Raw genomic sequence first — 14,893 nt, 5'->3', positions numbered from 1 at the left:
CGATGAAGCACGTTTTTTGGACAACGTATGCATTCATTGACACAGGTGCAGCATTCGTATTGGTGACACGTCTCTATATGAAAATAAGTAACAGGATGATGATGCCTGTATTTGGTGGCTGCCCGGATTTTTCAGGAACCTTTAAAACAGGCCAAAATACGAGGACAAGTCTTAAGTTGATCAGAACAGAGGAATATGTCTAAATCCGTCGGCATGTCAAAGTTGAAGGGAGCGTTGTGTACAGTAAAACACACGAACTGAACCCAGGGCAAAACCATTTAAATCTTGTCGCGTACATCTATACGGCACCAATAACCAGGCAGACTGCGCCACTTCCGAGTCACTTAGACATTACAATGAAAGCACGTGACCTGACTTATGTACCAGCCTCATCGCCCGTATGCAAACAAAAGCTTTTGCAGAGAAATTCTGGCACGGGTTAATTAGCGTCTGCTCAAAGTCGGCGAGGCAACAATATGAGGGACGTCTCCGTCGCATCTGAATGCACTTTATCATGTGGAAGTTCCTACAGCGTGGTCTAATAACAGTAGCGGCTTTCGCCAGGAATAGCACATAACCCATGATGAAACGCGACGGCCCAAACGTTTTAATAATTCACTGTAGCTGAACTACGTCTTACAGCCACGGGATATAAAAACACAACAAAACGCGACTAAAATCTTGAGCAGTGAAATGCACACAGCGACCGTAGCTGCCAACTTTAAACATACAGAACGGTCACACATTTGAACAATAATTTGCATGTCGGTTGTTTTGGTGCTTGTTTGGTTTGCCCAAGCTCACACCGGCCCGTGTGTGGCCTGTGTTCGCATTAGTGAGACACGGGATTAGTGAGACAGAGCCGTCCCAGCCACCACCGCGACCGCAGCCCACTGGCCAAACAAACCAAGTCGGGCTGGCATCACGGCTCGTGCTTGTATGTCAGCCCCGCCATTATGCGGCCAAGGTTGGGACAGTATCTAAGGTGCTTTTACAAATACCCAGGCCGGGTTCATTACTTCCTTGTAGGTAGAGGATGAATATGGCAATCGCCACTGGTCTCCCTGATATTTCACTCACGGGAAACTCAAATAACAGGGAGCTTACGTCTATCGGCAGGCATCAATGGCAGACATCATCAAAATACCCTATTACCATTCCAGACTGGTGACCCCTATTTCCTTCTTTTAAGCACCTGCAACACAGACCGATGACGTGCTAACACCGATCAACGGCAGACATCGGCATCGACGTCCGCCTGCAACATGGCAATGGGCCCGACTCTTCGACAGGCGGGCCACCCAGCCTGACCGCTGTCGCCCGTCCGGCCTGCCCCCGACGCCAGCCGAACGGCGCCCGTCAACTCTTATCACTCCACTGATAGGGTCGATGAGCTGCATTCCAGCGACGTCAACAAAACCAGCCCCCCCCCCGCCCCCGCGCGCCGTCGCGTGCCGCCGAGCGTCGCCGACGCCGACCGTCGGCAGTCTGCGACGGCCGGCGGCGCTGGACGCGCGGGCGACGGCCGCGGCGCCAGGTGTGCAGGTGGGACATGGTCGGCGACGCGCTGCTGCTGGCGCTGCTGCTGCTGGCGCCGGTCAGAGGTGAGCCGCGGTCCTGGCCGGCCCCGCGGGCTCTGGCCAGCGCGCGGCGTGGGGCCGCCTTCGGTTACTAAGCTGTGCCTACGCCGCGTCCACGCACTGAGCTGTGCGTGGGACGCGTCCGCTCAATGGATTGTGTCTGACCGCTGATGTGCGTGTCTGGGCTGTGTCTTTCCTCTGAGGCGTGCCTGACCTCTCTTCGGCCGCCGCAGTGTTCTAGGGCCGTGTCCGAGCCGTGTTGTCAGTGCATTGCAAGTCATTGTCACAACATGTGCAGTCAATGGGCATTGTCTTGCGCCTGTACCGTGCTCCACTGCCGTTCTGTGCCCTGGACACTGGGGCACGTCGGGTCGCTTCAGTGCTTGCGCCCGCTGTGCTGTACGCTATCACCGGTTGTTCTTTACTTCCGAGATGTGTTTGAACCTGAACTATGCCCGCGTGACCCATCACTGGGCTTTATCCTGCCAAGCTGTTGTATCTGGCCGTCGCGCTGTGCCTGACCATTGTGTCGTTTGTCTGTATCTCTTAACGCGCGTGCCCGGACTTACTTCACCGGATTGACTTCCGGATCATTCTACGTCTACCGTACCAGATTTACTACCGTGTTTACCACGCTGTGCTGTACTCGGGTACATACCCGGCCACTGTGCTGCCTATTTGCCATGTTTCGCTGGTGAGCATGTCCTTGCCAAAAGGCGATGCGCGGCCGGTGACCGCACGCTTGCCATGCGCCGACGCTTGGTTTGACCGGCTTACATCACTGTCATGGCCAGCGCGCCGCAACGTTGCGTTGTCACACCTGCACGGACTATGACTTCCCCGGTTTTCGTAACCATGTTGCAGTGCTTCATGGTGTGATGCTTTGTTGCGATACTTTATCAAATTGATGCGATGCTTTGTTTTCATTCAGAACTACTCATTCTCAATTCAAATGCACAAGCTGACATAAGACCATGAGCACGATCACGAACACACACGCGACCAATGATCAAATATCGTCGTAACAACTTCCAACTGGGGTGGTTGCCGAAGTCGGTAATTGCATTGTTCTCTGCCTCGTGTTTCATTAGTTTGGCTATCACATGCCAGACGCAACGCCGACGCCCGCGGAAATGCACTCTTTCGAGTCATCATGGAACTATGAAGTGCTGGGCCTAGCTCAAAGCAACTGCGCCTGCTGACGACGCTTAGTGTTTTGACATCTCGCGTTGCGTGTAAACACATGAATTTGTCTCGCAGATTTCCATGATTGCGTTGCCAGTAATAATGACGATGCAATTTTCCTGTTAACAAACTGTGTCTAAAAAAATCCGTCTTAAAAAGTCCTAACGATCCCAGATTGTGATGGCGCGAAGTAGCCAGCCGCCCCTTTCGCGTTCACATGGTAGCTGTGGCACTTCTTTATCTGTCTTCAGATAAAAGCAATGGCCTGATCCATGCAGGCCATCTATCCTTCAGCGCATGTTTAATATCCTGGGTCATTGCGATGTAGCGCCTTTAGTGGGTCAAGATTAGAAACACAGCTCTCGGATCCGATAGGCCTGCATATTTAGCCTGACCTGACCCGGAAGTCTATTTGCAGTATTTCACAATAGCTGGCTGGCAGCGTTTGAAAATATTACATTTACATGAAAGAAAATTACAATGTATGGTCAGCTTAAAAATGGAGGCTAATCTCAAATCTCCAGAGGAAGAGCATTGGTGGACATCTAGCTAATCCATGTTTCCCAAATAAGATCAGTAGCTGCTGTGCAATGGGCAGAGTTTCATCTCTCAGTCGGATTCCAATGACGGCGTATTTTTCTATACAGCGTTGTTGTGAAATAGCCAAATTATTCCGGTGAAGATTGAGGTGCGTGAAGGGCGAAATTGCGAAATTGCCGACGTGCGTGCAGATAGGCAAGTTATAATAAGACGCATGACGTCACAATCAGGCTTGGTGGTCGGAGGGAGCAAGGGACTGATGCGGGTCCAGGTCCCCCAGCCGTCAGCCAAGCGCCGTCAATGGCCCCGGCCAGGAACGCGCGGGCCGGCCGGCACCAACGGGAGGCCGGTTCGCCCCCGCAGACGCCGGCCGGGGCTGCTGCGGTCTGAGTCCGGGCCCGGGCCACTCGCCTCCCGCCGGCAGCGTCGCCAGTGCAGGGAGAGGGCTTTGTAAGTGGCAGACGGGCCGCACACGGCACCGCACCGTGCGCTCCCACCCGCCCTGACTCCTGATCTCCTGACTCCTGATCAGGAGGCTGGCACGGCCCACCTGGGGGCGGACAGTGAGACGATGCATTTGCGATGGCGCGCGTGACGCCGGTCGGTCCGTCGGCCGGTCACCGCGCCGCCTGCCCTCCATCAGGCGTCACGGTGACCGCTGACTGAGTTAGCTGTTTGACGGGGTGGTGCGGCTTGCAGAGGCAGACGGCGGCGCCAGGTGATGCCTCGTCCCCCACGCGTGGATCCTGTCTCACCTCCCGAAGTTCCCGTCCGATGTGACGGCGGAAGGATGTAACGCGCAAATTTCGATGAGAAGTTGTACTCCGCTGTTGCGCGCGGGCCTCCGTAAGGCGCGACGCATCCGAAGCGCAGCCCGCAGGCGGAAGAGATGAGCACGAGCCGTCCACAGGGCGGCCCCCTGGTGGCCAGAATGCCGCCGGGCGTCACACGGGGCCAGCGGCAGGCTTCTCAGCGGGCTCGTGACTCGGGCTGGCCCGGCTGACGTCACTGGGCCCGTCATTCGCCAGGCATTTATTTTGGTGAAATACCGGCCGTTTGATTGACATGTCATACATAGGCGTAGTATACCGCATACTAGACATAACGTATCATACACGATGCGCTGCACGCAAAATTTTCAGATTGAGCCAGAGCAGAATCACGCAGTTTTACGAGTTGAAAACGGCCTGATCGGAGTGGGACGGGCTACAAGCCACCTTTCTGGAAGGAGTCGCAGTCAGGTGAGAGGTAGGGGCAAACACTAACATCAGTCATCCAGCACCAGCAAAGCAACTGCACGGAATGTTTCATTTCTTTATGTTCACAGCTTACCCCCTGACTTATGCAACTACGAATGTTTTATCACTTAAGCAAAGGTAGTATTGGCCGCTTCTTACAGCTTGATTGTCACATGCCGTGACGCGGCATTGTGCCCTAAATCATATGCCCATGGTCTGGTCGTGATCCATGTGCAAGGCATACCGATTTGGGAGAGGTTTATGGTTGGCATGCACGGTATTGAGAACCTGGAATGGACTGAACGAAAAACTGCAAGGCCAGTCAATGCGGCGATCGCCAACGGAAGTAGATAGGACTGTGAGCGATAATTGACACACATATTCCGGGTATGTGTCTGTTTTCTTGTGTCACGTTATGCGAATTACCATGACCAATAATATCTATTCACATTAAGCGCACCTACGTGCGTATGTCGGGTACCTTACGAGGTTACGGGTTCTTACGAGGCTCACACAGTGTGGGGGTCTCACTCAAATGGACGAAAAGCGTTGGGTCTTACCCACGGATTCGTCATTCGACAGAGGCAATGAGGTCTGATATATGCTTAAAACACTGCATATCTTGCCAGCATCTCAGAATCAACTGCAAACATTTCTCGGAACTCAATCGCGACCCTTCCGGAGCACGGGTCTAACTCCCAACAGCATGTTCGCAATCTCGCAATGCCAGCAAGTTGCCTGCGCGGCCGTATCGTCTGCGATCGACAGGGCCCGTCTCGGGGCGGACGGCCCGCGCCCGGCCGGGCCGCCCGTCCGGCGCAGGTGAGAAAGTTGGCGCTGCCGGCTGCCGAGGCCGGAGCAATCACGACCTGCCGCCGGCTGCCTGTCCGCCCGGCCAGTGCATATTGACTGCCGCCGCTGTCACACAAGTTTAGCGACCGGGCCAGCCGGACCGAGCCCGGACGATTGGCACGGCGCGCACCGGCAACGATTTCCTGTCCCGCCAATCGCGCCTAACTGCACTTAGTTAACACGAACGGAGAGTCGGCATAAGAACGCGGCGGCTGTGGTGTCCGGCCCGGTCGTGGGCGCGAGTCACGTGACCGGCGGCGTTCGTAGACTCTGGCGGGGCGCGGTATGTTTGGATGAGAAAGATGTGAACGAGCGAGCGCGAGGCAAGTCTTGTCGGGCTCGATGTGTTGCGTTGTGTCACTTGAACCTGTGGAGTGAGTGACTGGTTATCAGGTCAGGCCGAAACAAAAAAAGGAAGTGCATTCCTGAAAAAGGCAAGGATCACTAAATTTTCCGCTGGTGATTGGTGTAAATGCAACTTGTGCATGGCAATGCACCCCTCGCAAACATGTGAGAAATATAAACATTTGTCAAAATTCCGACCGCCGCGGCGAACGTATTACCCACTGCAACGGTGAGTGCAGTGACTGCCGCCCGGCTCCACTCCCCTGAATGGTATCTGGTATTTGCTTTCCTGGTGAGCAAATATTTTGGCGTCGTAAAATGATTGTGGCTTAAGGCGGACAACGCTGCGGACGCTCTTTGATGCTAAGTTTTGTCACGGACCGCATTAGACTCAACGGGCCATCCTGCCCCCACCCTCCCCCCCCCCACCCCCTCCCCCACCCTTTAAAACGGGCTCTCCGCCAGCCAGACGTCACCGCTTGCGTGGACATTTAGCGGATGTCCGTCTCTGTGACGGTCCCCCAGTATGCGGTGAGCGATGTCGACCGTGGAAGATCCATACGGCTCGTTAGGGCCGCTCTGATGAGGTACGGCAGCGGGGGATAACGGGGGACAGCGTCGCGCCGTCACGAAGGGCGGACGGCGGAGCGGCGCCGCATTCCGGGGGAGTGGATAGCTCTGGCGAGGTACGGCAGCGGGGGATAACGGGGGATAGCGTCGCAGCGTCACGAAAGGCGGCGGCGGAGCGGCGCCGCATTCCGGGGGGAGGGGGGGGGGGGATCGCTCTGCTCAAAGCGGTTGGAGCGGGAATGACAGTGAGCTTGCCCCAGCTACTCAACGAGAAGCGTAAGAGGCAGTATGACATTGGCGGTCAGTGGTGAGATCACTATGACAGAGGCAGTATGACATTGGCGGTCAGTTGTGAGGGATTGTTGCTGATCTGGTTAATAAAGACACCTTGTAGGGGGACGTGGTGAGCGCATGACCACGATGCTGGGCAGGGTGGCCCCAAATATATATATATATATATATATATATATATATATATATATATATATATATATATGTATATATGATGTGAGTGCTGACGATAACTAAGACAGAAGCGCCTTTAATCGGAGATGCAACCACTGACTAAAGGTACTTTCGTGCAATCTGTTCTCGTGCTGTTTCACATGCCCAGAACATTAAAACAATCCGACCTTCCGTAGCTAACAGGCCCTGGACCTCACCAACCCCAGTGGTGATTACGCCCGAGGGAGAGACAGGCTTGGTGCGGGCGCACGAGAAAACAGATCCTTGTTTCAGCTTGCCTTGTGCTGACGGAAACTTGCGTCCACGTGCTCTCTTGGCTATTGAGGTTCATGCTGTGCCATATGGTGAAGATCATGCGGCAGACGGAAGATCGCGGTGACGGAGGGAGTGCGGTAGAAAGGATTTACAAGCTAGGCACGGGGACTTGAGAAGGTGGAAAGGAGAAAACTCGCTGAGAGGCACATATTTGTGGGAAATTTAGGTTGTCGGGCACTTAGCTCAACCCCCAATGATTTCTACAAGCGACGCCCCCGTTTAAAAAATTGTATCACCTATTACCGCTGCCGGAACGCCTGTAATAATGACCTTTGTTAACTATTTTAAAAAACAACACCAAATTAAGACGCTAAGTTCTAGGCTTGAGCAATGCAACGCGCCACACGAAGACTGCAACGTATGCGGCCGAGTCAGAAAAGCCAGGTCGTCAGTGTTTGCAAACCAGTCGTGAAGCATTGAGCAGCGGCACATCATTAGGTCTCAACGCTTGGCACAAACGCCGACAGTTTTCCCCTCGTTTGCCGCGACACCCTGACTTTACTGCTTCTGTGCACCGCTACGCGCGTGCCTGTGCCCGGGCTCCTCCAGGCAGCCAAGCTGAGCAATGCCATGGCAGTCATCGTAGTGATAAGTGGGACCGAATCACGCGGCCTGAATGAATTCAGCACAAGCACGCTAATGTGCTGCTGGCACAGGCGCTCGGTGGAATCAGGCCTGGTGCCGTTAACGGCGGGGCGACGACAGGGCCGCTCGTGTGCGGGTGTCGTGAGCGGAAGGGACTGCCGTGCCCTCCCGCGTGGGAGGCGACTCGGAGGGCCATGCGGTTCTCTCACGAGGGAATGATGGCAACATCGATGAAGTGCGTTCGCACGCAACGCAGTGGACAATGACGTGGCTCTCCGTGTTGGGGATTAACGTCGAAAAGAGGTTTGGGGAGTGCGCCGTGGCCCCTCCGCGTTCCAATCGAAAAGGATAGCGTCTTGGTTCCCAGTTTGGGAAGCGACGAAACAACGTTGTTGCATGCAGCAGAAAACGATCGTCGACATCGACGTGATGGTTCAAACTTGCATGGAAAAAGACAATTGTCTGCTCTGATTAACCACATAAACCACCAAGGAACTGCACGCTTCAAACTGACTGACCGAGTGAACGTTGACTGACAACGCACCTGATGTATTTCGACCTGGGGCACCAACAAGACTCATACTGATGTCGATCTGGCAGCACACACCTGCAACTGTCACTTTCTGATGACAGCGCCGAAGCCCAGGGTTTTGAGGTCTTCCGCAATCGTCTTGAGCAGAGACGTGACCGCGCCTTTTCCGGAGGACAAGCCTATAACCAGCGCTTGACGTGCGTGGCGTCCTTTTTCGGCAGACTCGGCCTGCCTGCGCATGACGAAGGTGAAGATCCCGTCGCCGGTTCAGGCCGGCACCAGGGTCATGCTCTCCTGCTTCTTCGACCTGGCCTGGGGCGAACGCGTCTACATCGTCAACTGGTACAGAAACGGCAAGGAGTTCTATCGCTTCTCACCTAGCGAGAGTCCCTCCATTCAGACCTTCAGCCGGCCCGGCATCTTTGTTGACGTGAGTGGCAATGTTTGTGTATTTTGTAGGAGTGTCTGATTGTGCATTCAGCACACAATATTCGGGCGGAGTGGTCTGAGATGCCCCCAGCTTCGTCGATTTTACGTTATTCGTTTTTTTAAAGTATCTATTAACCGTTGAAAGTAAAAATTTAAAGCTTGAATTTTCGTTCCCTAAATGTATGAACGTGGTATATCTTCCCTTACGGAAGCCGATTTTTTTGACGAGCAATCCTTTTTAACAGAACGCATAGACAAAGACAGCGTCGAAGCACTGAAGGCCTGCTCATCGTACTCCCAATAAACCAATGCTTTCCGCGTATGACAGCTAGCACGCCGAGCACACGGTGTCTCACGCACGAAGCGCGGGAGTTACGGGTTCCGTCAGAGGCGCTACACTCTGACCACGAGTCTGGCCCTGATCCTCTGCTGCTTCCTGCAACGCCGAATAAACGAACGAACGAACGAAACCCCCGTGCCGTTGACCCCTTCCCCGGAGGTCAGTGACCTCGACCTGAACGACGTCGCCGGTCTCGTGTCGGCAGACGTTCGCCAGCAACATGACGACGGTGGTGCTGCGTTCGGTGCCTCTGAACTCGGCGGGGCGCTACCGCTGCGAGATCGCCACCGAGGCGCCCAGCTACGTCACCGTCCACGGACAGCGGTACATGAGCGTCGTCGGTAAGCAGGCCTCGTGGCGGAGGCGGCGCGCACGGCACGCCTCGCACTTCCCGCACACTCGCGTGAACGCGCGTGCAGGCCATTCGGATCGAACCGCCTATAGGCATACATCGGGTAGTGCGCCCGAGAAGTTAACCTCTTAAGAATTAGCCATTTTTTTGTCTTTCAATCTTGGGTTGCAGTGGACAGCATTTTGTGCACATGTCTAGATCTCTGCCTACCTGAAGCGGCAACAGCCACCTCTCCCAGTGCGTCTCCGTATTGACGCTGGCAATGTGAGTGAAGTCTGAGGCGGAAACCAGCGGCGGACCAGGGGGAGGTCGATATGTCCCTCCCCTTGGGCTTGAAATAGGCCCATAACAGGCCAAACGGACGCAGGTCTTTAACGCAAAGCGCCAAAAATTGGACGTTTTCGGGCCCCGGGCGACAGGTAAGGACCCCAAATGGAAATAGGGTCCACGATCAGGCATGCAGAACTTTTGGCTAAAGGGAGGGTCGTGGTTGCATAAGTTTTAGGGTCAATCACGTTCTCTGAAGACCTACGCCGCTACCAGTGGTGCCATATGTTTGTTTGCAAGTGCCCTCTCGATCGTTCAGGAGCCTTCCATGGTGGTCTCGGGCCCTTCGCATTTCAGGAAGAACTAAAAGGGCCGAAGGGAGTGCTCTACGCTGCTGTCGAGGGCCCTATATGTTGACCTACCGGGGTGCTCTCTATCCTCTAGAGACCCTTCACGATTGTCTCTGGCTTTTCTCCTTTGCTCGGAGGGCTTCAGGCTGCCCTACATGTTGGTCAAGTCCACAGCGATTTCAGGATATTTGGTAAGCAGCATGACTTTATAAAAGTAAAATCGCTACCAAACCTTGATGTACATTCGAAACAATCTTTTAGGAACATATTCCGAAACAAGAAAAAAGAGAGGTAGGGAGGTAATGCTAGATCAGGTTTTTCAGACTCAGTGCATAATAAGACCGCAAACGAGCCATGGCTTTCTCTACTCACGACCTCTCGTTTAACAGAAAGACAGAATGCCAGGATTCCGCTAATCCCGTGGATCGCAGCATGCGTAGCCCCAACCAGTGTTATAAAACTGGGTCTGAGTGGGATTGCTGTAATCCAAGGTATTTGAATTGGTTCATTTTGAAGCCATGAGCATTAGTTTTTATTTATTCCCATGTCGAGCCGAGTGTAGGCCCAAGCTGCCACCACGCACCGTAAAACCGATGACACAAGCGTTATTCGGCAAAGGTCCACCCGAACGTTCACGTAGTGAGTAAGACCCCAGCCGGCACCACCTTGCCAGGTCACGGAGGTCAGAAACCGCCCGAGGACTTCCGGGCGTGGGCCGAGTTCGCGCCCAAGGACTGCCGGGCACAGGCCGAGTTCGCGCCCGAGGACTGCCGGGCACAAACCGCGTTCGCGCCCGAGGACTGCCGGGCAGAGGCTGAGTTCGCGCCCGAGGACTGCCGGGCAGGGACTGAGTTCGCGCCCAATGACTGCCGGGCAGAGGCCGAGTTCGCGCCTCCGTCTTTAGGTCATACGCAAATCTGGTCGCGGCACGGTGGGATGGAAAAGTTGATGCGATGAAACCGCTACCTTATCGGCTAGGATGCCATTTCTAAGAGTTATTACGAAAGACTCGATCCCTCAACGATGCTCACAATTTCTTCAAGCTTTTGGAAAGCCTCACATTCCTTCAGTCTCACTGGATTTTGTCCAGCTTTCTAAACACAGCTAATTTCAAAAGGCGGAATGCAATAAACGGAGCCATGCGTCTATGTAAGTCTGCAATAAACTGAATTGGTATGTACGCTCAATGGCCTATGTTTTTACAGCATTTCACACTGTGTTATGGGGGTATTACAACGCTTTTACCCTCAAGTCTTGCAGGTGTGGCAACTTAAGTAATACAGCGGGCTACGTTAAGTGCGACTTGGTCAAAGTGATGAGGTTTCGCAGCGAGTTTGCTGCAGCATCATGCAGCATATTTTCCGTTTGATACCCGTGCCTTTTGTGATGCATGGCTGGTGCATTGCAGTTTTACGACAGAAGTACTATTTTTGCAGTCTTCAGCGTTCTTTTTTGTCTCCACCGTACAGCGTAAGCACACGAACAGAAGATCGTTTCATTTTACAAAAGGTTGTTAGGCTTACCTTGTGATATACATGTGTAAAAATTGCAGTGTATCCTCCTGGCTGCGATGGAATATCTCTTGTCTTTCCTGTTACGACCATTGTCATCTTTTCACTCAAATAGGACACAAAAAATAGTTGAGTGAGCACTGTTGTCTTCTATCTCTATTTCCGCTCCGCACAGAAGCCAAAATTTTGCCGACAAACTGCAGCAGAGCAAACAGCTGATAAAACTAAAAGTGCCTTAAGAATCTCGGCATTGTGCCATCCTTTATTTGTGTATACGTATATCTGGCAAAAACGGCAGTGGTGGATATCCCGGAGCAAACGTACGTAATGACCCAGGACAAATGTCCGCTCTTCCATACACACGCTTTCTAATATAGATTACATGTATTAATATGCGTGTTAATAAATATTGACAATAAAAATTTTTAGACTGGCATTTAAAACCAAGCAGATTAAGACTATGAGTTATTATCTACACTATTTTAGAAAATGCCCACGCAGCAGACGTGCCAAAACTGAGTTTTTAGGGAATATTTTGAAGTATTTCCAATCTCCGTTGCGTATTCCCGTACACTCCCCTGTTTATATCCTTCTCTGGGGTCGCATATGTTACTGTAAAATCCGTCAATCAACGCTAGTTAAAGCGTCGCTTGGAGGAACCGGCCGTTGTCTGTGCATGATATGCGAGAGTATCTGACATTAACACTCGTGAACATTTGATCACCGCTTCCGCCGCCCCTGAATCACAGCTGACGTTCACGAGCGCGCCGACCTAACCTTTCGCAGGCCGCGCGCAGGAGGCGCGCCCAGAGAGAGCGGCAACAAGAAGAGTCCTCAAGCGCATCGACCGCAGTAGCTCACCAGTCTGGCGGGCTGGTAGTTGGACATGTCTTAGTACTTCACAATATGGTTATGGTCAATATGCCGATGACATCAAGGTCAACTTACATGCGAGCTTCGATCCATGCGCACTAAACGTGCGCTTCGGTGGCTGTCAGGCCTCTGGATGCATCGCAACCGACAGCAGCAGACGTCAGCTACACAGCTCCGCTCACAGGGAGATCATAGCAGCCTTCTCACACGGCCATGCTTCGCTCGTCAGATCTGCCATCGGAGGGACCGAAGATAGCGGGCGCACGGGACCTGTACAGGATCGGCGAGCCCGTGTCGATCAACTGTACATCGGCCAGGAGCCGGCCTGCCGCCTCGCTCACCTGGTACATCAACGGAGAACAGGTGAGACGAGGAACGCAGATGGTGACCGAGAGGGGCCTCCCTCACCTGGTACATCAATAGAGAACAGGTGAGACGAGCGGCCGCGGATGGTGACCATGAGGGACCTCACTCACCCTGCACACCATTGGAGAACAGGTGAGACGAGGGGAGCAGATGGTGACCGTGAGGGACCTCTCTTACCCTGTACATCAACGGAGAACAGGTGAGACGAGGGGCGCAGATGGCGACCGTCAGGGACCTCTCTCAACAGAGAATAGGTGAGGCGAGAACTGAAGTGCGGATGCTGATCGTGAGGGGCCGCCTCTCACGCTACACGTCAGCGGAGAACAGCCGACAGTACGCGACCGGACCAATTTTCCCCGGTCCCGGCCCGAGCGAAAGCGCTGTTCGGCGTGCTCAAAACACCGCGAGGGGGCAGCGCTTACTGACCCAAAACTTGGCTCTTAAATGCACGAATACATTGTCTTAAATAATTTTTTTTCTGGACGGTAAAGCAAGCTGCGCTCTTTCTCATGGTATGCCTAAAGACATATAAACGCTAGCGAATGTAATCATCCATATCAAATGAGGAAGAAGAACCCCAGTGTTGACTTGTAACGCATGGGATCCGTTGAACAACGACCTCAATAGTTATACCCAGAGTCGTCGACAGTCCGCTAGGAAAAAACTACTACGTCGTAAATTGCAAAAAAAGACGAGCAACAGATGAACCGAGGATTGAACCACGTGTTGCAATGTGAACATGTGCGGAGGCGTTATGGAGTCAGTTTATCGTTTGTCAGATCGGTAGTTCGGTAGTTTGGTAGGGGAATCGCCAGTGATTGATAGTTTTAGCGCCCGTCTACATCCTGGGAAAGGGGAACTGCCTCGAGCAGTGCACCTGGAGAGTGGCCCAAAGGGTAGTCATCCACCCAACATGGTGAAAAAACAGACGTTTCCCCCTATTTAGATTTGGTTGTAGGTAAATTAAGGTTGTACAGAACTTAGCTGGCTGACCCGTATCGATAGGTGCAGTGTAAATGGGTGCTTATGTCAAGAAAGAGCGCCATGAGATTAAGTAGAATGCAGGTTGTTTGTGGAGACCTTGCACACGTGTGCGAAAATGTCAGATGTAAAAGCATCGGGTGATTCCTTTCCAGCATTAAACCAAACCAATCATGTAACGTTATCAACATCAGCGCCCATTTATTCTGCTGAAGGCTACCGGACCGGAGGCTTCTAACTTACACAAAAATTACGAAGAATTAACGCATGTATGCCCTAACTCGTTGCATGTGACTGTGACCGACAGGCTGACCCCAGTCTGGTGGAAGACTACCCCATCCATCGCCACATGGACGGTCTCGAGACGTCAAAGATCAGCCTCAAATTCGGCTGCGGCACGGCCACCTCCGACACGGCGGTGGTCTCAAGATCAAGTGCGCCGCAGAGATCGTCCCTGTACTGGAAAACGCATGAGCGCGAGATGTGGGCGCGCGCGCGGAGCCTGCCGGCGCCGGACCCTTCTCCGGTGAGCAAGTGGTCGACGCTGACTGACGTGTAAACACCACCGCTTCGAGCAGGAGTGCTGCAAACCTGCGTTTTCCCGGTCTTCTACACTGTTGCCGTTGAAGACTGGACATAGGCGCCTTTAGTCGGCGTTGCGGCGACTCCTGACGAAACGCCTGCTCTTCACATAGACATACAACAATACACGAGTCGTCTCACGAGTCACACACATAAGCGCGACATACACGAGTCGTCTCGCCGCCGAAGGGTACTGGTCGTGCTCGCAGGTCAGTCTGGTCGTCCGTCACTACGTTTGACAACAGCTCACTTCCGCTGTCCACGCCCACAGTCAGCAGTCAAAATCGCCATCGCACCCCAGACCATACTCGCGTCCACCCGGACGCAGCCAAGCGTAGCGCACTTCCAGAGAGTCCCCCTCCTGAGGCGCACACGCAGACCCCAGGTCAAATGCACGGCCCCAGGTCACCTGGCGCGCACAGACCCCGGGCCACTGGTGCCCACGGACCCCAGGTCACCTGGCACATACGGACACGCACCATGGTGCACACGGACTCCGGTCACCTTGCGCGCACAGACCCCAGGCTACCTGGTGCAACGGGCCCCGGGCCATCTGGTGCACACGCCCCAGGTCACCTGGTGCACACGGGCCCAGGTCACCTGGTGCACACGGGCCCCAGGTTCTGGTGCACACG

At 53.7% G+C, this 14,893-nt stretch overlaps 1 protein-coding gene across 1 annotated transcript; it reads left to right on the top strand.

Annotated features, from left to right (window-relative positions):
• The first annotated feature begins 1,552 nt into the window (after positions 1-1,552).
• Positions 1,553-14,316, top strand: LOC119091444 (cell adhesion molecule 1-like). The gene is made up of 6 exons (XM_037214239.1): positions 1,553-1,604; positions 8,429-8,637; positions 9,182-9,317; positions 12,559-12,692; positions 13,984-14,110; positions 14,255-14,316. The coding sequence occupies exons 1-6, from the start codon at positions 1,553-1,555 to the stop codon at positions 14,314-14,316; spliced, it is 720 nt and encodes a 239-aa protein (XP_037070134.1).
• The last annotated feature ends 577 nt before the right edge of the window (positions 14,317-14,893 follow it).

This window comes from Pollicipes pollicipes, unplaced genomic scaffold, assembly GCF_011947565.3.
Source record: "Pollicipes pollicipes isolate AB1234 unplaced genomic scaffold, Ppol_2.1 Scaffold_3447;HRSCAF=4054_pilon_pilon_pilon, whole genome shotgun sequence".
In the NCBI taxonomy this organism is placed as follows: Eukaryota; Metazoa; Arthropoda; class Thecostraca; order Pollicipedomorpha; family Pollicipedidae; genus Pollicipes; species Pollicipes pollicipes.
Note: the sequence above shows the minus strand (reverse complement) of the source record. Positions and strands in the feature narration are given on the sequence as shown.